This window comes from Aulostomus chinensis, chromosome 23 (assembly GCF_037954235.1).
Source record: "Aulostomus chinensis isolate RoL2024-O1b breed Wild chromosome 23, RoL_Achi_v1.0, whole genome shotgun sequence".
Taxonomy (NCBI): domain Eukaryota; kingdom Metazoa; phylum Chordata; class Actinopteri; order Syngnathiformes; family Aulostomidae; genus Aulostomus; species Aulostomus chinensis.
The window spans coordinates 15,600,396-15,623,547 of record NC_141342.1 but is presented as its reverse complement, the minus strand read 5'-3'; the positions used below and the strand labels follow the sequence as shown (position 1 = coordinate 15,623,547).

Here is a 23,152-nt window from a genome sequence, read left to right as displayed (position 1 = left end):
AGAAAGCAACACGTGAGCCAATTTGGAGTTATACGAAAGGCATGTGCATTTTTAAGATGTTTCCCATCTCCAGCAGCTGTGTATAGGAGCTAAAGGGCTTGGAGCTTTCATATCACGTCTTATCCTTGGTGCAGCTGAGTGCAGAGCTGGAGCCTGATACAGTACATGGAGCCTGTGGAGCTTTGTGAGTGATGTAGTGATGTGCTGGTATCAGAGGAATGCACCAAGGTGAAGAGGAATGAAAGTAGACAGTGAAATCATGTTTTGAAGCTTGTGTTTGACTGTTTTTCCGTGTGGAATAACCAGAGAACAAACGTCAGCGTGAAGCATTCTTTCTTGTTCTCTTCAAAGTTCAAAATCTTTGTAATCTTTCAATGAAGGAGGTAAGATTGGAAACCTAATGTTAGCCTGGATGGCACGTAGATCCAAAGATGGAAGTTCGTCCGAGGGGGTTTATACTTCAGCTTGTCTGTCGATGGAGTCAAGCAGTCATGTGTAGGCTGCCTGTCCACTCTAGACAGGTTGGGGTTTGGTTTAGGGTTTGAATGGGAGGTGTTCTACAGGATCTGATGAATGGCTGCTTGTGCTAACCTGGGTGGGAAGGGCCAATATGGATTGGACTCTTTACCTCGGCAACCCCATCAGCTGATAATTGGCACCATATGTCAAGCAGACAGACTCCTCCATAATGTGCCCTTCTCAGTTTAGTCCTCACCCACATGAGCCCACAAGACCCCATGACCTTGTCTACTACCATTCAGTCACCAAACAGCGGGGCTCCCTCCAAAAGCCATAGATTAGATGTCTATGCAGGGCTTGAGGATCAGAACTTTAAGAAAGACTGAAATGTTAGCCCTGCCACATTTGGCCTCGATCCGGCTTCCTCCAGATACCATGTCCTTGAATGAGACTTTTTGTCACTTTTTTTTTTTAAGCGTATCTTATCAAGCTAAAACATTGACAGTAGAAAACTCCAAATCGTACGCCAGTTTTAATTGATTGACACCAGGGTTTTAAGGAGGGAAAACTACAAATGTGAGTTTTCATAACTTGCGGTATTTAATACACTTCTGTCATCACCGAAATGCTGTGACATTACAGTAAAAATCCTTCTATGATGAGGACCGAGCTTCTACAGGGGTTTCTCTCACCTGAAATCTCTTCCTGTATTAAGTATCAGCATCACCATGGCAACCTTCTATTGCAGTTGAACCCTCCCAGCTTATTCATATACCTGATTCCACTGATGTTGAAGCAATTCATCTGCATTTCTATCAGTCTAACTTGTGCTTTATGAATTAAAAAAAACTTGTCGTGAGTCTTGTCTCTTTGACATTTTCATTATTTCTGAAATTACTACATGGAGTTTGGTGGGGGTTTTGAGTGCAGCTCTTGATTCCACTGTAATTACGATTCATGGGCGCGTTGAATTCATGTTTGTAACATAATTCCATGTTGCTGTTGATGCATGAACCCCATACTTTCATCAGTTTAATTACTGTACAACCAAAGCCCTTTTGCGTTTGTACTTCCTAAATGAATGCATACATCCCCTTCCCTTTCACCCTCGCTCTCCTCAAGGCACCTACTAGAAAGGACAAGCAGTTTTACAGCGTTAGTCAGTAATAGATTGAACGCATCATTACACATAAATTGGAAGTGATCTGTCTGTAAACATTTAAATGCACTCCCACGTGACCTTAATGCTTCATAGAGGCAAACTCATCCTGGTTTTTTTGTTGTTGTTGTTTTTTTGTTGTTTTAAAAAGAGACTTGTGTGGGCCACAAGTGAGACGCGCCGTTCATGCGCCCAGAGGAGATTTACACTCGGGCTAAAATGTCAGCAGACATGATGGAGCTGTAATATGATGCGGCCACTTCCAGACAACGTGGGGGGTTGGAATATCAGTGGATGATAAACACGAGTTACACAGAATGACGATATTTTCAAATGGTGTTTGATTTTGGAAATTATTACCAGCAGAATGATCTAACATTTCACACGTGTGCACAGTTAGAGTTCTTTCGTACTCTGGATGGCTCAATGCAGCGATGAGTAAATCCCTTAAAATGCTGTTTTAGTCACATTTCCTCTTGGTACATTTGATGTACGGTTACATTTTTTGGAGGTTTTATGAAGAATGTTTCTGAATTGATCGTATAATGTGTTTTGTCTGATTTTTTTTTTTTTTTTTCAAACACCCCCCCTCAATTTCACATCGTCTTTATTTAGAGCAACCACAGCTCTTGGACACTCTCGGTGATGGTATGTGGTCTGTGTTTGGTCAGCCTGCCATTTTTAACAGCGCTGAACACATCTGACCTCTGCTGAAAAATAGCTTTCACCTTTGATAGCAAATACGGCTGACCAGTCACCTCCTTTTGTTCTGAAAGGCCAGGCAAGATGGCAGGATGCTGTATTTTTTTTCATTCTTTTCCACAATAACTGAAGGTTGTCTTTTTTTTTTATCTTGAAGACCATTTATAATCCTCCTGTCTTTTGAAATAAAGGTAGTCATTTCCATCTCAGTGCAGCAAGAAATAAAAAGTTTTTTTGTAGTATGTTCAAGATCTTTTTAGGTTGTGGAAACCAAATACTGCGAGGTGGTTATGATTATCATAATACATGATTGTCTGTGAACCCTGAATATGTAATCTTTGCAAATCCAGGCAGTCTCCTTTACATGTCATGGGAGAAGTTTGTTGCTTGACCACATCTTCTCCGACATTGTTTTCTGAAGGAATTTTTGAGGGTGCACAAAAAGGACGCCCGACCACACAAACGGCTCAGTTGATGTCGAGCATGGGTGTCACTCTCAATTTCTAAAGGGGCCGAAATGAAAAGTCAAAACATATTTGCGGGCCAGACGAGCCCTACAATTTGAGCTATTTCACATCCAAACACTTGATGTAAACTGGTCTTTGTTTGTCTATGCACAGGACTGGATTTCCAAGCAGGCCTAACCACCTTCAACCACCTTAGCAGTAGGTATAATACCTACTCTCACTCTTACGTCAACAAATACCAATATAAATAAATATAATAAGACACTCAGGTTGCCAAAACGAATGTAGAAAATGTCATAAATAAGCCAATGAAGCACTAAAAACAACAAATAGCACTGTAATTGTGAGTGTGATATTCAAATAAATAAGACATATACAGCTATGATAATAATGATAATAGCTAGAAAGCATTCAAAGAACTCCGCCAAGACTATGTGGCTACAGAGAATATGACAGGTCTTGGCGACTGAAGACCTCAGACAAACCCAGTGTAAAAAAAGATGTCATTTTTGGCTAAGTTAAATGAATCTGCCCCAAAATTTAATGGGTTCATCCTTGACTCATGTTACACCCCTCCTCTAAGTTTGGTGAAAATTACGTAATCCTGCTAACAGACAAACTGTGCCGATCACATAACCTCCCTGGCGGAGGTAATAAAGTGCGTGTATGTGTGCGTGCGTGTTGTTTGCGTGGCATATCCATCAGACGTTCTTTGCTTAAGCTCGCTCTTCAATTAATTATGGCTGCATTCATGTGGTGTTTGATGAATTAGAGTAGCAAATTTACGACTGAATAACAACTGAGTTCATTTTAGAACACCATTTGCCAAGTTACATGGAGAAACACTGCAGATAAAAGTCAATTTTTGGTAAATGGTGAGGTTTTGTTTTTTTTTAATAATTCATATGCAATAGGGTGTTAATATGAACTGCTGCTAGATCAGCAAGGAAAGCAAAATTCCTGTTTCCTCCCGCCAATCATTTTCACAAAAAAAGGAAATGGCTGTTAAAGTGGGGGTTCATTCAAAAATGTTACGTCACCAGTTATCTGCTCACTCCCATGCCGAGGGGAGATCTTATTTTTTTGGTCCACAAAAAAAACAACTGCTGGAGTTTCAGAGTTAAGAGGAAGGTTGCACTGATCTCATAAAAACTTTAGTTGTTTTATTATAGCATTGAGCTTCCAAGCTACAGGCTACAGTCAACCTTAAGGCTAAAAACATGGTGTCAGTGGCATTTTTCCTAAGAAATTTGACAAATCGAGTCATCAGGACAGTCAAATTACTTCAGGACAAGAAGGCATTTCAATTTTTTTTATGTGTTTTTGTGTTTGAAAATTGATCTTCGTTCACTTCAGTTGTTTAGGAGATTATTGAAGGTCATTTTCTTGTGAGGACCCAGCACTGTTTTGTCAACTGAGAAAGTTTCCCCCACCATTCATCAGCACAAGATTCAGGAGATAGTTTTTTTTTTTTTAACATTCTGAGCAATAAACTCATCTTCTCTGCACCACTGACATCGTTCCCACATCACAACTTTAAAGCTCACAAACACAACAGAGCAGGAAGAACGACTTCCCAACTCTGACTCTCTGACATGTCATGAAAGCAGCTTAAGTCTCAGGATGGTGTGAAGATGTCGGTCAGATGTAACCCGAGATGTTTTATTGAGCAGTTGCTCGCACAAGAACGTGGCGCCAATTGTGCAGAGCATCCGGCCAGGATTGCCGAGAATAAAAAGGGGGAACTGGCTCGCCCTGACGGAACCGTACTTGGCCCTTGCTGCAGCGTGACATTGGGGTTCTGGTAGCTCACACGTGACACACATTCAGTGACACTAACAGTATGTGTGTGTGCTGGCAGCTGTAGGTTTGAGTGGTAAAACATGCGAGGGAGGGCAGCAGTACGAGTGGGTTGTGTCATGTTGCCTGCTGGGGATTGTAGTGCAGCGCTCTGTGGGCAACATGTAAACATGTGACAGACAGATGGTAGACTGTGGGAGTGTGAATGATGTAATCTGATTTTGTATGTGTGATTGTTATGAAGTTCAGCTTTGGCTTTGTGTGGTGCACAGACAGCTGCCAGGCTGTGAGCACTGTGGAGTTTTAGGATAAGAAATAAAATGCTGAAAGCTCCCTGGGGGTGCAGGGTGCACAGGGTAATTGGGTTCTCCTCTAGTCACCTGTTCTTCTCCTACATTTAGAGTTAATTGGATTGGAAAGTGAGGTGCATGTGCTTCTTTTGTCCATCTGTGTCTTCAGTGAGAGTTGATATACAATAGACGGCACAGAATTTCTTTGCTTAGGTGTTTCTTCTGCGCAGATGCCTTGATCATTTGGATCAAACCATGGCTATTTGTCCTCATCTCCCTCTTCTGTTTGTCATTTGCATATTTCAAATCACTCTGGCTCCTCCTAGTTGGTAGATTTTGACAAGTCTCTGTGTAGCTCTGTGAATCCGTTTCAAATTCTGCTTAGATTTGCTGCAGCGAACACTTTTACCTCGAACGATCCATCAAAAAACAAACTGCCGGTCAGAATGTTCATTATGATGAACGGTCTGGGAGAACGGTGCCTTTGACGCTTAAGTGAATAACTTTTGACACAACTAAACGTGACATTTCATGCAATGCGACACATAGCCAGGTGGGTTTTGTTTGAAGGTTCCGTTTGTCTCTTGATGCCTGGAGGAAATGAAAAGAGGAAAAATTGAAGGGGAAAAAAGGAAAACCATCTTGACACCAACTTGCCAACAGAGATGAAAGCCTGTTTGAGATGACCTCAATGCTGTCACAGGATGTAATTGAAGTACAACCCGATTACATTTTGATTTGCAAAGTGGCATGAAAATTGAATTTGTGTTGTCAACACCAATACCATTATCAGTTCATTCTTCCTACACGTGTCCGATTTTCTGAACCTGCCCTCACTGTAGAAATGGATGAGAAAAAAGGCTGCAATGAGAAGTGAAGCCAAGCCGGGCAAATGGAGCTGTTATTATGACATTGGATTTTACCTTCAATAATGGATGTGCTCCTCGGTTGGGAGGCAGTCACTCATCGTGTATAAAGGGTCGAACGTGGCAATCTCAGGGCCGTGTTACGTACAAAGATGATCCCCTCCCCTTTATGGTTTTTCAGAGACATTGCACGCAGCAGTCTTATCTTTCTTTGTAAAATGTAGCTGTTCTTTAGACCTCTTTTTCTCTCTTCCAGTACTCATGGATCCATTAGTTTGATGTTATTGTTTTGCAGCGCACAAGTTCGACTGCAGAAAAGACAACAATAAGATAAGATGGTAATGATAAAAGGAAATGGAATGTACAATTTCAGTGGATTGGGCTGTTGGGAACTGGTTGGTCAAATTCAAACCTTCTTTTACTCCCCCATCACTGGGCAGAGGATTGGCACGTTATTTTGAACCATTTTCACCAAAAATTGATTATACCTGAAGTACCAAGTCTGGATTGCAGTGGCAATTTAACAAATACATATTTTTCTTGCAGTTTGTCATCTCACTCACTTCCTCCTTCTATCCTTACACACACACACACACACACACACACACACACACACACACACAGAGCGGAAAAAATAAGCATTGAACACATCACCTTTTTTCTCAGTAAATATATTTCTAAAAGTGCTATTGATGTGAAATTTTCACCAGATGTCAGTAACAACCGATGCAACCCACACACGCAAAGAAATCAAACCTTAGATCTCCATAAATTAAATTATGTACAGTAAAATGGAATGACAGGGAAAAAGTATTGAGCACACTTACTTTAAATTGATGTGATACTTGGTACAAAAGCCTTTGTTGGTAAGAACAGCTTCAAGATGCCTCCTGTTTGGAGAAACTAGTTGCATGCTTTGCTCAGGTGGGATTTTGGCCCATTCTTCCACACTATCAGTCTTCAGATCTTGACAGTTCCATGGGCCTTCTTCTCTGTCCATAGGTTTTCTTTTGGATTCACGTCAGGTGATTGGCTGGGCCGTTCTAGCAGCTTTATTTTCGTTCCCTGAAACCAAGTGAGAGTTTCTTTGGCTGTGTGATTGGGATCATTGTCTCGCTGAAATGCCCACCCTGGTTTCATCTTCATCATCCTGGTAGACGGCAGCAGATTTTTATCAAGAATGTCTCAGTACATTTTCCCATTCATCCTTCCTTCAATTATATGAAGTTTGCCCGTGCTGTATGCTGACGAACAGACCCAAACCATGATGTTCCCACCTCCACACTTCACAGTTGGTCGCGTGTTGTTGCGGTGATGTGCAGTGCCATTGGACCTCCAAACATGGTGTGTATTGTGGCATCCAAACAGTTTAATTTTGGTCTCATCTGACAAGACTATATTCTCCCAATTTTTCACAGGCTTGTGTAAATATTTTATATACACACACACACACACACTATATATATATATATATAATATATATACACACACACACACAATGGTTGGTCAAAGTTTTATTTTTTGGCACTCAGTTTGCGCTGACAGGTTGTTGATGAGCTTTTTGTCCAAGATTGACTTTGACTACCACCTCATGTGAGCAATCAAAGTGTCCTTCATTATCTTGTCTGTTGTTTGACAATGAAGAAAAAAAAGAAAAATCTCATCCCTTTGTTAATTACATTGTACTGAAATTACAATAGAGAGGAGATAAGCATGCCAGCATTGTGTCTCCTCGTTGGGTTCAGACACCTTGGAATGTGAGGGAGTTCAAAGCTATTGTCAATGCAGGGTTGCGCTATGAGAATGGTGTACGTTGTTTTGACAGTTTTAGCGCACTGTATGGGGCATGTTGTTGCTGAGTCTAATTACATCAGTCATCATATAAACATTTAAGTTGTCTTGACACATGTTTTAATTTGCAAGACAGTTCCCACCTGAATAAGTTTAGATCGTGGCATACTGAAAGACGTTAAAGCCTGAGCAAGTGGATGATTGTTCATCACGGGGTAGAAATGAGCAGGCACAGTGGTAATTCATCATAACATGGGATTTCAGCAAGTGACAATGTTGAAGCTTGTATTTCTTGCCACTAAGCTGGGTTCATCTTACCTCATTTAAGCAATAATGTTGATGTTACCACAAAATCAATGTGAAATTCAACTCCGTAGTCTTTTTTACCTCGTTCCTAACTGGAATTTTAAACCGCAAGCAGCCATTCCTGGCAAACGGGCTTACAGAGAGTGTATCTGGTGCCTGCCCAGCAAGACACGCCAAGAGTGTCCTAATATTCTTGATGTGTAAGAAGGCAATTGTCCAGCAACAAGTTCAACACTGAGGCGGTTGGTGTGTTGATTACGAGCCTTTTTTGCACCCCAGTTTTCTAATTGGCTTTATCCAGTCTTCACACCAGTAAGTGGTGGTTCATCTGTATGTCTTTGCTGGCAGGCAGTATGATTTAGGCTTGGTGACATGTTGGCACCAGGCAGCCTCAATCATTGTCATGGCTTCTTAATTTTGTCTGTGTTTCGAGGTTCACACCTCACTGGCATTTCATTCTGAGGCACTGTGTTTGTTTTTGCATAACGAGAGGGTGGTGACTTTCAGACGCTGCTCGGGGGGGGTGAGGATTGAACTGGTGACCCTTTGGTTTCCCTCTGTACCTGCTGCCCCTCGCTTGCAGGCTTGAACAGAGGTTTCATCAAATGCCTTTTGCTAGATGGATGACTCATAGGATTTTGGCTGGTATACACTCTTTCAAACCAGTTTGATATTAAGCCAAAAACCCATCCGGACTGTTATCTACTCCCTTGTCTTATCTCATCAGTCTAGAAAACAAATACCGCCTTTCAGCACCTGCCGCCACCCCCCCCCCCCCCACACACACACACACACACACACACAAAACTAATGTTGTACATAGTTGAATTCAGGGCAATAAACATCATCTGATCAAAATTATTGGCTGTAGCTCGTGTGTTTGTAGATTTCACTTTCAAAACCTTGAATTTGACGCTTTGGTCATAACAGTAGTTTCTTTTTGTTACCAAATTTGATCGTATTTGGCTGCATCTGTGGAGCAGGAGAAGAGGGAGGACACACCTACACTCTTTAAGCTGATGTGAAACATATTTCCCTTTTGTTAGTGTCGAGCATCACGCTGCGCTCTGGTAAATTACAAGAAATTGGAAAGATAACATGAAATAACCGGACCTCATTCTTTCCCCAATCCAAGTTGTTCTTACATACTTTGGTACTTACTTTAGCTTCTGATTTAATCTTAAGGAAGGAAACAAAGTCTGATGGCTTGTTGAAACTTCTTGCTCCTGATATATAACAAATGGTACTCTTTAGGAGAAGGGAGCCATCTGACTTGGCTTCCTGTCTGTAAGCTTACATTGAGTGATAAAAGAAGTCCTATAGAGCAAAAGTGTATCTATGAATAGTTTATAAATGAGGCACAATGTCCTCTGGTACATCTTTGAGAGGCTTCTAAGTAGTTGTTCCTCATCCCTCATCTCTACTTTTTTTAGTGCTTGGAACACTGGAACAATTCTTTGAATTTTAATCTACTAAATTATAGTTGTTTCTTGATTATTTTTCGACTTGATGTAAGTAGTAGTGTTGTCAGAACTCTTAATGGGTGATTCACGACATGGGTTTGCTGTTATTCATGCACTTAGGAGGAAATAGACCCATTTGTGGAGCTGAGGGGAGACCAAGACAAACAATACTTTGTTCATTCTGAGCAGAAATAATGTCCATGCAGGCAGGGTTAAACAGGAGAAACACTCTCCAGGAATGAGGAGGTTTTCTAAGTCTTGTTAGTTGTCTGAAAATCTGTCCCTTTTCGTTCTTGTTTTATAGTTGTCCTCTCCTAATAAAAGTTTGTACACATTTCCGATCAGAAATGTAAGACTCTTGCTGCAGGTATGTCGTCCTCATACACCAACCAAGTTTATTATTCTGACTTTTTCTCAGATCAAAAGTGGCAAGTCGGAAAAGGATTGTCAGCAACTGCTACTGAGGAGCTTGCAGTATCTGGAACGCTACATTTACCTCATCCTGTTCAACACATACCTTCATCTGGAGAAGAAAGACTCTTGGCAGCGCTCCTTTACTCTCTGGATGGAAGAGGTATTGTTCTCTGCACTCGCTCACCTTGATGTTTGTGTGTTGTATGTGCTTTTGAAAAAATTGCCCAAATAATGTACGAACAACGAGAAATGAGAATTCTCAACTGCAGTACTTAATGGAGTGTCTTGTTGAACAAGAAGCAGCCCATTTGATGGAAATGCCAAGTGCATGACGCTGGTAATTAGTCTCACTCGAGAAAAAAGCCATGAATTTGGATGTTGAACATGTTCTCTTTTGCCTTGAGGTACTAAAGACAAGATGAACAAAACCTGTTTTCATTTTAAAGAAAATATCTCTAGCTTTGCTGGTTATAGCAAAAAAAAAACCAACAACAACAAACCCTTATATCTCTGTACTACATTTATCAGTGGTTCAGTGGATGAAAAAAACTAGAAAGCACTTAAGTAAATCCATTCAGTGATATATCCTTCCCTTCTGTCATTATCCCAAAGCCTGTTTTCATTTTAGATGTCGTCCTACATTTTAGTTAAAATGATGCTTCAATCGGAATTTGGTTTTTGCCTTTTAATCCAATAAACATTCTTTATCCAGCTGTATGTTAGGTAATCAACAGATTCTTTGATTTGAGCTAAAAACAAACTACCCCTCCAGCTCATTGCTTGTTTATAGTAGTGCTGCAGTGCAACAAGCTAATGCATTCAGTTGAACCGACTTACATGCACGACCACACTTTCTAAGAGTTGTGCCAAGAATTTGTTTTTAGCTCAAATCAAAGAATCTGAGAACAAGACTGGATAAAGAAAATGTGGATTCTACTGGACAACGGGTTAAAGAGATTGTTAACACGTGTTTTTGGACAGCTTTGCTGTTGTTAGCCATCAGTCACCATTAGCTTCAAGCTACATGATTTTCCTGCATTTTTGAGCCACAAAGGAGTAATGCAGGAGGGAAAATCATCTTTCTGAGCTCAAAACATTTGTTTGTGGTTACTTAGAAGACTATAACACCTTTTAGGTGAAGTATCTCTTTAAATTCAGACAGCTTGATTTAAAAAAAAAAAAAAAAAAACAACTTTCAAGGGCAGCTTTGTGCCAAGATTTTTCATTTTACATTTAAGTCAGTACGAGCAGTGTTCTGATGAGCAGATCCAAGATTGATAAATACGGGCCCAGGTGACCCGAGTTTTATTTGGATTTTCCTGCAGGAATTTACAAGATGGTTCTGGTTCTATTGTGGCCTGTTCCTTCACACACACAAACTTCATAATGTCTCAGCTCAGTGTTTTTGTTGGTACATTAATCGTTTGGCCAGCTGTGCCCCTACAGTAAAGTGGAGAGTTTATGTGCATTCCAAACAAATGAGTAGCCTGCTAGTGGTACCCAACGCACACAAACACTACCACAGACTGCAATTAAAATGTATGTTGCAATATGTTAAAATCACATGGTGGTAAGGAATGAGGCCGCTGGCAGAGGCTGACTAAAAACATGTCAGTATGATCAGAAGAGTTCATTTAATTTTAAATACTCTGAGTCTGCATGAGGTTGTTTTATTAGGTTTATTTGAAGTAGTATATTTTCATAACACATTAAGGATCTGTAGCAATTATAGAACATCATTCTTCTTGTTGCTGAGTGTGTAAAGTCGTGTGTTATCGTGACTGGTTAGGAGTAAGTATTGAAAACTGTAATACATCGGCCCTGGGGCGGCTTTTTTGTTTGTGAGCAGACAGCCTGGAGAAATACGGCCAAAAGCCAAGAATGTTTGAAAAATCCCTGAATGAAAATCTCCTCCTTCTTTGTCCTTATTGAGGTGGAATAAACGCGGAAAAAAGCGCAGAATTCCAAAACGGACTGGAACAATCGCTGTAAAAACAATTGTCACAGAAGTATGCTCAGTCAAACGGGGCGTATTCTTCCTGTTATGAATAGCAAATATATGTGTTACATCAGAGTGGCTGTAATGGCCCAGTTTTACCATGAGAAAATACAAGCGTTCACATATGGGATGGGAGCAGATGACACTTTATCATCATAACATGGTTTCAAAATGACATTCCCAGGATATTGGAGTGTTTTACTGCTATTTATGCCTTCCCATGGGGACAAACAAAACTCTGGTACAGCTGGTTGCCCTGGTTCAAGCATGGTGACGAATCTATTGACTTTGGTGCATCAGCAAGTTGGAAAATATGAAAAGTCGTTAGAAATCGGCCGTGCGTGTTACAAATTGGATTTGTACGCTAGAAGTTCAGTTTGCAACCTTTAGTGAGAAAAGCTTATTCTGATGGTCATACAATTTAACTACAGGGTTATTATTGAGGCCTGTTGACATTAAACTGAAGCTGTCGCAGCACTTTAAAAATTGGAAATTAATTTAATGGTGTGCCATGAGTGTCAAGCAAACAAACACAGCGGTGTTGAAATGCCTTTTTCCCTCTCTGTTCGCTCTCTGTCCAAAGTAGCATCCCCTGCACAGGGTCACTCAGCTATTGATTCAAATTATGAAAAAAAACATTGAATAATGCTTCAAATCCTTCAAATTCAAAGAATGTTTCACCTCAAAAAAGAATAAAAAACAAATTTGGATGTATAGTGAAACTCGCTATAATTTTTAGTTGTTTATCATATTTCTTACTGATTATTTTTCTCATATTATTGTGTTGGGGGGGGGTTGGCGGGCAGGATTGACAATCTTTGCAAATTGGAAAGCAGTTACAAAACTAAGCACAAAAATGATAAAAAAACAAATTGGATTATTTTTGCAAGTAAAGCACCCCACTATTACTATAAAAGGTAGAACTGGATAAAAGGATAATAACTACGCAGGAGCTGGGGTGCACCCGTTGCTGTAGTAACTCGTCTTCTTTTTCCATTAGCGTTAGGAATTAGTAAACCAAATAGATCAGATGCCTTCTGCTGCCTCTCTGAACTCACGCGTGTTCTGCTGGTACAGATGCTCTCAACACGCTTCCTCAGATTGGCTTGTCTGATTTATCCAAGTCCCGGTATGCCACCGCATTAAAAAAAAAAGGCAAAAATTAAAAAAAGAGAAGAGGGAGAGATTAATTAGTCAACCTGAAACAGCAGCGCCAATTAGACTCACCCTGGCATTGCTCCCACAAACCATTCCCACACATCTCTCCCTTTCAACTGAGCCTAGCACCGGCCCCACCACAAGATTTCATGAAAATGTATTTATTTTACAAATAAAGGCAAATATTCAAATAGAAACCTTTTTTTGTTGTTGTTGTTGTTGTTGTTGTTGTTGTTGCTCCCATCATCATACGTAGTGCATCTGTTTAGTGGCCTAGATGCAGCAGAATCTGGCACCCGTCCAACTGATCTGACCCAACCAACCGACAGCACAATCATTAGCCTATCACCAGTAACCATGGCTGGGTCATTAATGACAACTGTGATGCCAGAGGCGGAGGTCAGGGGTCCTTGCCACTGGTCATCCATACGAAACGACAGTTACGCAACCTAAGCGGTACAGCTTGTCCTGCCTTCTGCACTGGGTATATGTATTTGTGTGTGTGAGTGAGTGTGTGTGTGTGTGTGTGTGTGTGTGTGTGTGTGTGTGTGTGTGTGTGTGTGCGCGCGCGCGCGCGCACGCATGCACGCATGCGTATGTTTGTGTATGCATGGTTGAATTTGATCCCTGCTGTCGCTAAGAGCAGGAGCACAGTGTTCCCAGTCTCACAGGGCAGCAGGAGTTGCCAGCTGATACCGAGACTTTGATCTGTTTTGTCTCGTTTCTACTGTGCAGTCGGACTCTTTGATTAGAGAAGCAAATGTGTTGGGTTGATTGACGGCAGGATCAAAGACGCTAATAGCCACGTAATGATGCACACACAGTGTTTGTATACCCACGGTACATGTGTAGTCTGTTTATGTGGCAATCAGCCAAATAGCCTTTTTTTTTTTAATGCTTCATGCGTGCAGCCACATTTGGTGCATGCTGGACAAATATTGCCCCTAGCATCATATGCCTACGCTGGTCAAGTTGCCAGATCAGAGCAGAAACATCACAGGGGTTATTGGAATTGAAATCCATGTTTGCTAATCCAAAACGTGGCCCTTTACACAATGGCAGGACTTGTGTACACTGCATACCAGGGATGCCTGTAGGAGAGGTACCCAATCGGTCAATCCAGCTGTTTTGATGTGTGGCACAGAGGCCTCCCTGTCCCTTTGCAGCGGCTCGTTATGTGCAGCCTTTGAGATAACCGACTGTGGGAAAAACCAACGCCTCCTTTCTGCTCCACGCCTCCCGTCAACTCCAGCCGCCCCAGCGAGTTTGTGATCTCTACAGTGCAGCATGAAATACGTCTTTCTGACAGCTCTGCTCACTTTGATTGAAAGCTTTGTTGATTTCAAGCCTCCTTTGCAAATGAACTGCAACAGCGAGGTGCATCCAAACCAAGTCATTTCCACCAGAAGATCAAATCGGACTGCGTTTGTTTTCAAACGCGCAGCTTTTCTCTTGGTATTTTTTGGCCATATTTCCTACCACAGCAACGCCGCTGTAAGAATCTTATGAATGTGTCAATTTGAATTGCTGATAAGCGTGTGTGTCCAAGCCTAGAGTCACACAGTCAGAAATAGATGATCAGAGCGATTAAAGATTTGTGCAGCAAGTCAACTTCAATATGACTTACAGAAGTGTTGTTGCAACTGAGTTACATCGAGTCAGAAAAAGGAGTATTTTTGTTCAACCTAGTGGGTAAACAATGGTGGGTGTCCGTGGGTTTTGCTGTTCTGTCTTGTCTTGTCTTTTATGTTGTTTCCAAATGCCCTCAAGTTTAAAAAGTAGACTTTAAATTTGAATTAACTTATTGCGGGGCTGCAAAGATTTCCTTCCTGCTTATATTCTACATATGTAGTAAAGCATCGTTGTCCCGGAAGAAGAAAAAGCATTTAAACGATAACGGTGTGAGTTTTCTAACCTAAACATGCCCTCTAATATCATAAATCATAGAGCTATAACAGTATCAGAAAAAAACAATTCTTTTGGAGACTTTTCAAAATAAATTTTGCAGCCCTTAGGGATTCCAAGTTTCCCTCCATCATAAACACCTCTACACAACAGAACATCCATACGAACTACTCCTTATTTCTCTGGAATAACCCTTTCCACCCAATTACCAGAATACTGTACTGTACTGTCAATGGTTTGAACCTATGAGGTGAAGCAGATGCAGTATATTTTGTTCCTATTAACTGGTGTTGTAGACTAAACATTAATGGACCTCATACATCTGGATTTGGCTGTGAGACTGGCATGTTTCTGGTGAGACGCGTCAGGGTTTTTGACATGATATAAAATCGGTTTCTCTGTAACTGCTGCGAGGAACCAGGGTTGTTGGGTTTTTTGGGGTTTTTTTTTTTAGAGACGCCTTTCGAAATACGCAAACTGGTCCAGCTAAAGATCAGCTCCTTCACCCCGACTCGGAGTGCGGATGCAGTTACTACTCGTCCTCTCAATCGCAACAGCCCATTCTCAAGGAAAATCTTGAAACCTCTCTTATGCCACTTTCCGGGAGCGGATGTGTATCCGCTGTTTAGACAGCTGGGCCCTGGAGTAGATGAGTCAGGTTAAGTACCTAGGTTAACAGCAAAACTACAGTTTCAGCAGGGACCATCATCCACTGACTAATGGGACAGCTGCACACTCATTTGTTCCCAACAGAGAGCTGGTTCAGCTGCTCGGCTGGTAGCCATCCAGGACACATCAAACACGGACAGGGATGCACTGAAAGAATCATTAGTGACCTGATTTACTACATACAGTATAACAGGAGCTGCAAGGTCATGTGTTGGTGGCGAGGCGGCGGGCAGCTCTGAGCCAGGGTCGACCCGACAAAGCAGAAGCTTATTCATAAGACTTGTTTTTGCCCTGTTAGCAAGTAGGTAATGTATACCACGCTCTCTGGTGCCTCTTGTATATTTCTGTACAGAACTGGCCTGCTAAGCTATAATCATTGTTAGAGAGAGGGATATCTTGAAACTATTATTCTATTAAGTCTCCCAACATGACAATGCACTCATACAGGATTACCCCGAGGCCTCAGGAACATAACCACAGTCGCTGCGGTCATGTTCTTCATCCGATCGCCTGAGGAGACGAGGGAGAGGTCAAATTGGCGAGGCATTTTTTTGGGCCACGTTACCGCAATTGAGTCATTCGCTGAACATCTTCTGGGGTCGTGCAAACTCTCTAAACAGCTGGTGGTTAAAGCCTGTTTACGCCGAGATGATGGACGCCGTGAAAGAAAGCATAACCCTTCATGCTCACGACTCGTTTTTGATACGAAATTGAAAGGAGGCATTTTAATGCACTCACCAGAAAGAAGGACCAGTGTATGAGGGTTTGTTTTTTTATTAAATTTGTGATCTACACTCCTTTTGATTGATGCATTTCTTCTGGTGTTTTCTTTTTCTGATCTTTTCCCCTTTTCCCACTGCGAGGTTCCCACACAAGCCCAAGACGAGTTTCTCGGCCCACTTCCACATCCACTTCATTTTATTTCTTTTTTATATGTGTGCTAATAAAATGAATGTCTCCGGCCCTCAAAAAAATGAGCCGATTTCCCTCGGTGTGAAAATCAACAAATGACCGATGGATGGAAATGGATTTGAAGGACTGTTTGTCTTTCTTTTGTCTCTCATAAAAAATGTAGTGAAGTTCACAGTTACTGGCCAAGTAAACCGGCCAAGCTGTGACACTTCTAATGGCGGTATTTAATCTTTTTTTTTTTTTTTTTTTTTTTTTTTTGCATGGCAGTCAATGTCTTGTGTTTGTTTGTAGTGTTTGGCTTTATGACCAGATGTTTCTGGTTGTCCATGGTTTTTCCCATCAGCGCTATAGCATCTAACAGCCACAGCAGACCATGAGTCAGCGTGACCCTGCTCACTTAGCACTAAAGCTCAACTCGCTCTCGAGGGGGGGGGGGTTGGGGGTGGGGGGGTCACTGCATGATCCCGTCTGTCCTCATTGGTGTAATAATGACTCAGAATAACAAAGAGCTGCTTCCATGGTGTTGTTCCATAACAGTCCCATCACCGTACATCCATTTATGGTACTTATACCTCATTGATTTTCAGATATATGTGTATTTATTTGACCTTATCTGAAGGTGAGTCAGTGGAAGGGTTGTATTAATATTCCTAAATGATAAATGAATGTTTCAGTTATTATGTTTTGCTTCCCAGTCTCACACACACACACACACACACACACACACACACACACACACACACACACACACGCACACACAGTGATGGTAATGAGGCAAGGACTAAACATTAAAAAGGAAATGGGGCTTCCTCAAGGACACTCGAGCAGGACAAATGTGTTTGTATACTATGTGCTTTCATGTGTCGATGCACAAGAAACCAATCATGATGACAGCAAGCAGAAGTACGTCAGGAGTAAACAACATATGAATAATTAAACAGGAAGAGCTGAGGGTCAGGCTATCAGCATATAGTAGCACACAGATGTCCTGTACACACTTCAGCGAGTTTCCGCACACACAAGCATTTACTAAACATAAGTTCCTGAGGAACGTCTAGTGAACCAGCGAATTGGATTTATTGTGTCCAACTGACTGATAAATTGGAAAAAATGTATCAAGTATACAAACTGCCGTCAAAAATTCCAAAACAACAATTTGTGCAGTACTGTTCATAATCTCAGGGCTTTGGGGAGAAAAAAAAACAGCCCTTTATAAAGGATAGAGCAATTTCTGCAACATTGGAACAGTATTTTCCCAAATATTTGCTTGTCTTTTCCGCAGGCTGGCGCTGAAGCACTGAGCTCCCTGTTATTCAGCAATTTTGTACACCGTTAAAAAAAAAATTTGTATTTTAAACAATGTTTAAACTAATTAACAGATAGATGCTGTGATGGCTCTTTATGAAGTTCATTTCAAGTGGAACATATTGTCACCTTCTGGTGTTTTGATTGGTTCTCTCTACAGTTTAGTTCAGGTGTGAAAGTTCTGGGGGGGGGGGGGGGGGGGGCTTAGTTTATAGTGAAGGACCTCTTGTCCACACAGATACAAAGAATGTGTTCAAATGTCCACTGGGACTCTAGGATGAACTAAAAACTTTTTGGTGGTCGCAGGTGAAGGTCATTGTCACCTCACGTGCATGCAACGTCTGCCCCATCCCCGTTAAGGTGAACCCCTTCAGGCAGATTTCTTCAGATGTTCCACAAATCTCCCCTGGGACTCGAGGAGGAACTGAAAACTGTTCAGAGGTCAAAGCCGCCGCCACCTCATATGAACACAATATCTCACCTTGAAGAAATGCCTTCAAATATAACACAAACTCCCGCTGGGAATGGAGGATGACCTGCACACATTAGGGGGGTCAGAGGTCAAGGTCACTGTGAAACGCGTCGAACCGTGATGTGACGCTTCTAATTCTTGTTCTATCAGCGACAGAGGCTGAGAAAGAGAGGTTTTGGAGGATGATTCTGTCAGGGTTTTTTTCAGAAAACCCTTTGGTTTTAGGTTGGTTAACTGAAAAGCCATCGGTTTTTCTCGTAGCTGTCGAAGTGCTTTTAGTTCCAACTGCAGCTGCAGGTGTAGAACAAGTCACACAATCATTTTAAATTCTGTGGTGGTCAAATCATTCTAATGGTCACCACAGGCACTTTTTGGGGGGGGGGGGGTGTGGGCTTTTTCTTTTTTTCTTCTGTAAACTGCCTGTCGCCTACTCATTAATGTTCGCTCTCTCTCTGTGGCAGGTTGCTGCCAGAGCCGGAGTTTATGACATCCTCAACCGGCTGGCCTTCTCTGAGTTTAAAAACCTGAGGGACACACCGCTGGCCAGGCTGCGCTGCCGCTGGCAACAGCAGAACGTTCAGTCACTTCCTTTCCGAGGGGAGTTCATCTGATCACTGTGAGCCACCCAAACAGTACTGTGCTTTTCAGAATAAAACATATACAGTAATTTTTTGGAACCCCTTTTATTACCTTCACATGTATTATTTGCGATTCCTTTTTTTCTCCTTTATTTTGTCATATATTTTTTTAAATTAACAGTAGACAGTTTATCGTACTAATATTTATGTTCCTTTTGTCCACGTAAGAATTGGAAAAAAAGCTCGCTGGTGAGAAGCACCACTGAACACAAGCAGAATTCCAGTCTGGCAGCCAACAATTTTAGCTGTATATCACAAATGTTTGCTGCTGGATGACGCCTGTTCCTCTCTGCTCAGCACAGCTGCCATCAGTGGGATTGTTCTTTTCTCTCTCTCTCTTTCTCTCTCTCGCTCTCTCTTCCATAGAATCTCTGTGAAAATGCAGTAAGAAAGCTGTCGATATGAATGTTTCTGGAGTTTTCAAAAAAACAAACAAAAAAAATCATCCAGAGAGATTCAGGAAGATTCTTAAAGATTCTTAAGTTTAACTTCGACCTTTTTGGGTTTTTTTTACTGACAGGTAGCAATAATACAGGTACTAACAGTAAAGCACGTCAGGTATTTCAATGTTAGTTAGCTTTCATTTTGAAGTATTTTTTTTTTAAATATATTTTCTCTACGAGTACTGATGGAAGTCAGGAAGGGACTGTAAATGTTACCATACAAAAAAAAAGGGGGGGGGGGGAGAAGGATTGCTGAAGACATCCACGAGTGCTGCACAACGTTACCACTGAATGGTGAATGAATTTCATGGGACCATACCAGTGGTTTTGCAGGTTTTTAGTCTATTTGCTATAAAACATGTGTTCTTTAAATTCTTGCGAACCATTTAGTAAACCATGCTTCCGTCTTTTTGGATGTTTTGTCACTATTCCAGCCAGACACTGGTTTTTATTCTACTTCTATGCAACATGAAAATCAATTGCAGGTTGTTTTTTTTGTGTGTGTGTGTGTGTGTGTGTGTAACCCTATTCTTGTCGCCATCGCGGCCAACATAACATTTGCATCAGGCTGTATCGTTGTCGGGATCTAGCGAAGACGTTTCAACGCATAATTACGGCTCTGTTGTAGTGCAGTGATGGAGAGGAAGAGTGTGACTGGCGACTGAGCTTTGAAAAATAATCCTGCTCGAGAGAATTTCACCTCTTTGAGAAGTCGTGGCTGGCAGTCGCAGGAGAGGACAGGATGTGTGTCTCAGGAGAGTTCCGGGTGTCTTTAATAAGTTTAAGCACACAAATATGTCTGATAAGTTTCCACTTTGAAATGTATCTCGAAGTCTTCTAAGTACCACTTCCTATGTGTAACTGCAGCACAAATAAATGACGACTGCCGTGTTCGGTGTGGTACAGTAGGTTATGCAACAAGATGTCTCAATAGTCTGTTCATGGATTTTTACACTCTATGGAAAAAAAAAAACACGGATGTCTGGAGTATTGGGGGGGGTGCATCTAAAAACTATAATTATCCAGAATTGCATTTGAACACCGTCACCACTAATACTGTGTTGAGTGTACAGCGTGTGTACTGGGGGAGCTTAACTCGCCGGTATGGTCCCTCCAATGTTTCGTTTAACCATCAGAGACTTTGGCTGCAGCCGGCTCAGCTGTGGAGTCGTGAGAATGTGTTCATGTGTTCATGTGTTCAGCCCGGCGCAGACTTCATCACCCCTGCCAGTAAACGCTTACAATTTCTGTGACATCACCGGGGGCTGTCGGCAGGAATCAAATTATACGTCTGACTGTAAAAATTGATGGTTGGAAACAGCCAGGCGTGCAAATATTTGGTGTGACTTTGGATTGAAACGAAAACACTTGGTATCAGTTGATGAAGGGGGGATGTTCGCTGTAATAGTGGCGTGAATGGAAGAAGCTAAAGGCTTCAGCTGAACAGGGTCCACACGCGGTGGTTTTTGTTCAGTACCTGCTACGTGGATTTGCGTGCCCGCGCTCCCAGGGTCACTGTACAGTATATCTTCACACGTTTTTTTTTTTTAATGCTGTTTTTAATTTTTCAAATTGTAACTTATAGTGTAGTGATTCCTGCCTTAAAATCGGAATTTTTAACTATTCTCTCATTCCTGTTGTATGTATTGTGAGTTTTCAATGAATATAACATTCAGTTTTGTTTTGTTTTTTTAAGAATTGACATCTCTATACCCTACTTTGTATGACTTAATAACACAAGAACATTGATGTGATAACGTGTAATAACACCTTACTGTCATTGAAATGCTCTTAATCACGTAGAGGAAATGTATTCTCTTTTATTTGCTGTTATGGGTCCTTTATTTTTACTTTTATTTTTTGGAGGGCTAAAATAAATCATTCAAATTGATTTAACAGCACTTGTCTGCTTTTGTTATATTTTCATCGTCGTTCTTTTTTTTTTTTTTCTCTGGAGAAAAATAAAACTGATCCATGTGTGTCAAGAACTTTGGATTGAGAAGTGTGTATGAGGGTGCTTTTTTTTTTTTTGGACCATGCACACGCACGCACACACACACACACACACACACAACTCCCCGCTGTACATTGTTTTCCTTGAAGTTTCCGATTAAACCACAGAGCCAAATAATTGTCTCTTCCCTCCTCAGCTTCCTTTCTTTCTTTTTCTTTTTTTTTAACCCCACTTTATCAAGGCATCATCTTTTCTTTTCTTTTCTTTTCTTTTTTCTTTTCTTTCCTTTTTCTTTTCCTCAGATACGCACCGCTAAGAGCCCACTCGTATATCCGGACGGCCTCTTGTATGGTTGCCAAGAGCAGGGCAGGTTATGAACAAAACAGATGATTCATTGTTAGGTTTAAATCTTAAAATATTCCATACGCAGTAATAAAGAGCTTAGGTGGATCAAAAGACTAAGCTGAGTTGATGTAGACAGGTGAGTTAATTAAAAAAATATGGTCACTGTCTCCAGAAAGAAGGGTTGTGTGAGGATTAAAAACCACAAGGCGGCACATCAGTGAAGCTCGCTTTGGCTTTGCCGGCGTGCTTTGAAAGACTGATATCCCAGATCACTTCCCGTCTTGTTAGTGCATAGCAGACTTATCTTTGGGAGTACGGAAGTTGTTGGGATTTTATCACACTGCAGCCTATCCTGGATTATTATAAATGGAAACCCAAAGCGCTCCAGATTGAAAGTCTTCTTTTATAGCATGTTTCCTCTCTGAGTACATCATTTCAATTTATGAGCTGGATTATCCTTTTTTTTGTTAGTGGGTTCTGTCAGTGCCTGGAAGATATTCCAGATAAATTCACATTCAGCAGCACAGTGTCTGTTTCTTTGAACTCCACGCGCAGAAACAAATCGGTTAAAACAACATGCGGATATGTAGAAGGGTTATTCAGTTCCAGCATGTGGCCATCTCGACTCCAGGTCAAGATAAGCTCAGGACATGAAGACCACGCTTAGATGATATAGCGGCCCCCCTCGCCTTTGAAATCCTTTCCAGATTCATTGAGATACTCCCCAATGTGAAACTCAAGCTAGCCGGAGATTACGCCGGACAAAGAGTTGCATTGATAGGTGAGCAGCAAGAGGGGATGTAATAAACTTCATGTAAAAAAACTTCCCCCCCCTGCAGATGAGAGAGCAGCTCAGGAGAGTAGGGCACGATGTCGCCGCGTCTTTGATTGTTCTTGCGTGGATGAAACCAGCATTTTTTTTTTTTTTTTTAAAGGGACGACTTAAGTGTTTGTCTCAGGGGTTTCGATAAATAACAGCACAGTAAGGGATGTCCTTAATCTCCACTGGCAAATGGGTTTTAATTTAACTGCACAATAATACACACTCCCAACAGACCAAGGTACTACACACCCCAGTGAGCAGAGTCGTGAAAGAGTGATGCTGATTGAATTCACTCCTTTTATTCCAGTGTTTAATCTTACAGAATACATCTTTTCAAGTGTTTAATCATGTAGAGATTCTGGTTTAACAGCACTACACTCACTCCATAACAGATCCTGGATCAGCTGCTGGCAATATCCTAAGGGCCTGTACTCTGTGGACGTTGTGATTAAAACCCTTAAATGGATACACTTTATGATAAGGGTACATTAATGATAGTTCATTGAGGTACTTCCTTAACTGTTAAATGTGTCTATTAATCATTTATTAATGGTCCTCAAAAGGGCCACAAAAAAGTAATCAGTGGTTAATGATGCTTAAGTAATGCTTATTTAACCCCGGTATACATAACTAAGCATGAATTAATAAACCTTTCTTGAAGCGTTACTTAATGTATGTATGTTATACATCATTAATGAGCGTCACAATAAGAGTTAATTGCTGGCTAATTTTACTTAAATAATGCTTTTTTATATATAGCCAAGCTTAATGAATGCACCCTTATGGTTAAGCGTTACATTGAAATCTGCATC

The 23,152-nt window shown here is 41.2% G+C and overlaps 1 protein-coding gene across 6 annotated transcripts in view; it reads left to right on the top strand.

The window, feature by feature from the left end:
* The window catches only part of pald1a (phosphatase domain containing paladin 1a), a 61,421-nt gene extending 40,312 nt beyond the window's left edge, over positions 1 to 21,109 (top strand). For 5 of the 6 annotated variants that reach the window (XM_086195256.1, XM_086195255.1, XM_086195258.1 and 2 more), the window contains 2 exons: positions 9,722 to 9,877; positions 18,599 to 21,109. In XM_086195256.1, coding sequence (XP_086051382.1) covers positions 9,722 to 9,877; positions 18,599 to 18,748 — 306 coding nt within the window. In that variant the 3' untranslated portion in view covers positions 18,749 to 21,109. The remainder of the gene's footprint in view (positions 1 to 9,721; positions 9,878 to 18,598) is intronic. The other variant, XM_086195253.1, reaches the window with a different exon arrangement.
* The last annotated feature ends 2,043 nt before the right edge of the window (positions 21,110 to 23,152 follow it).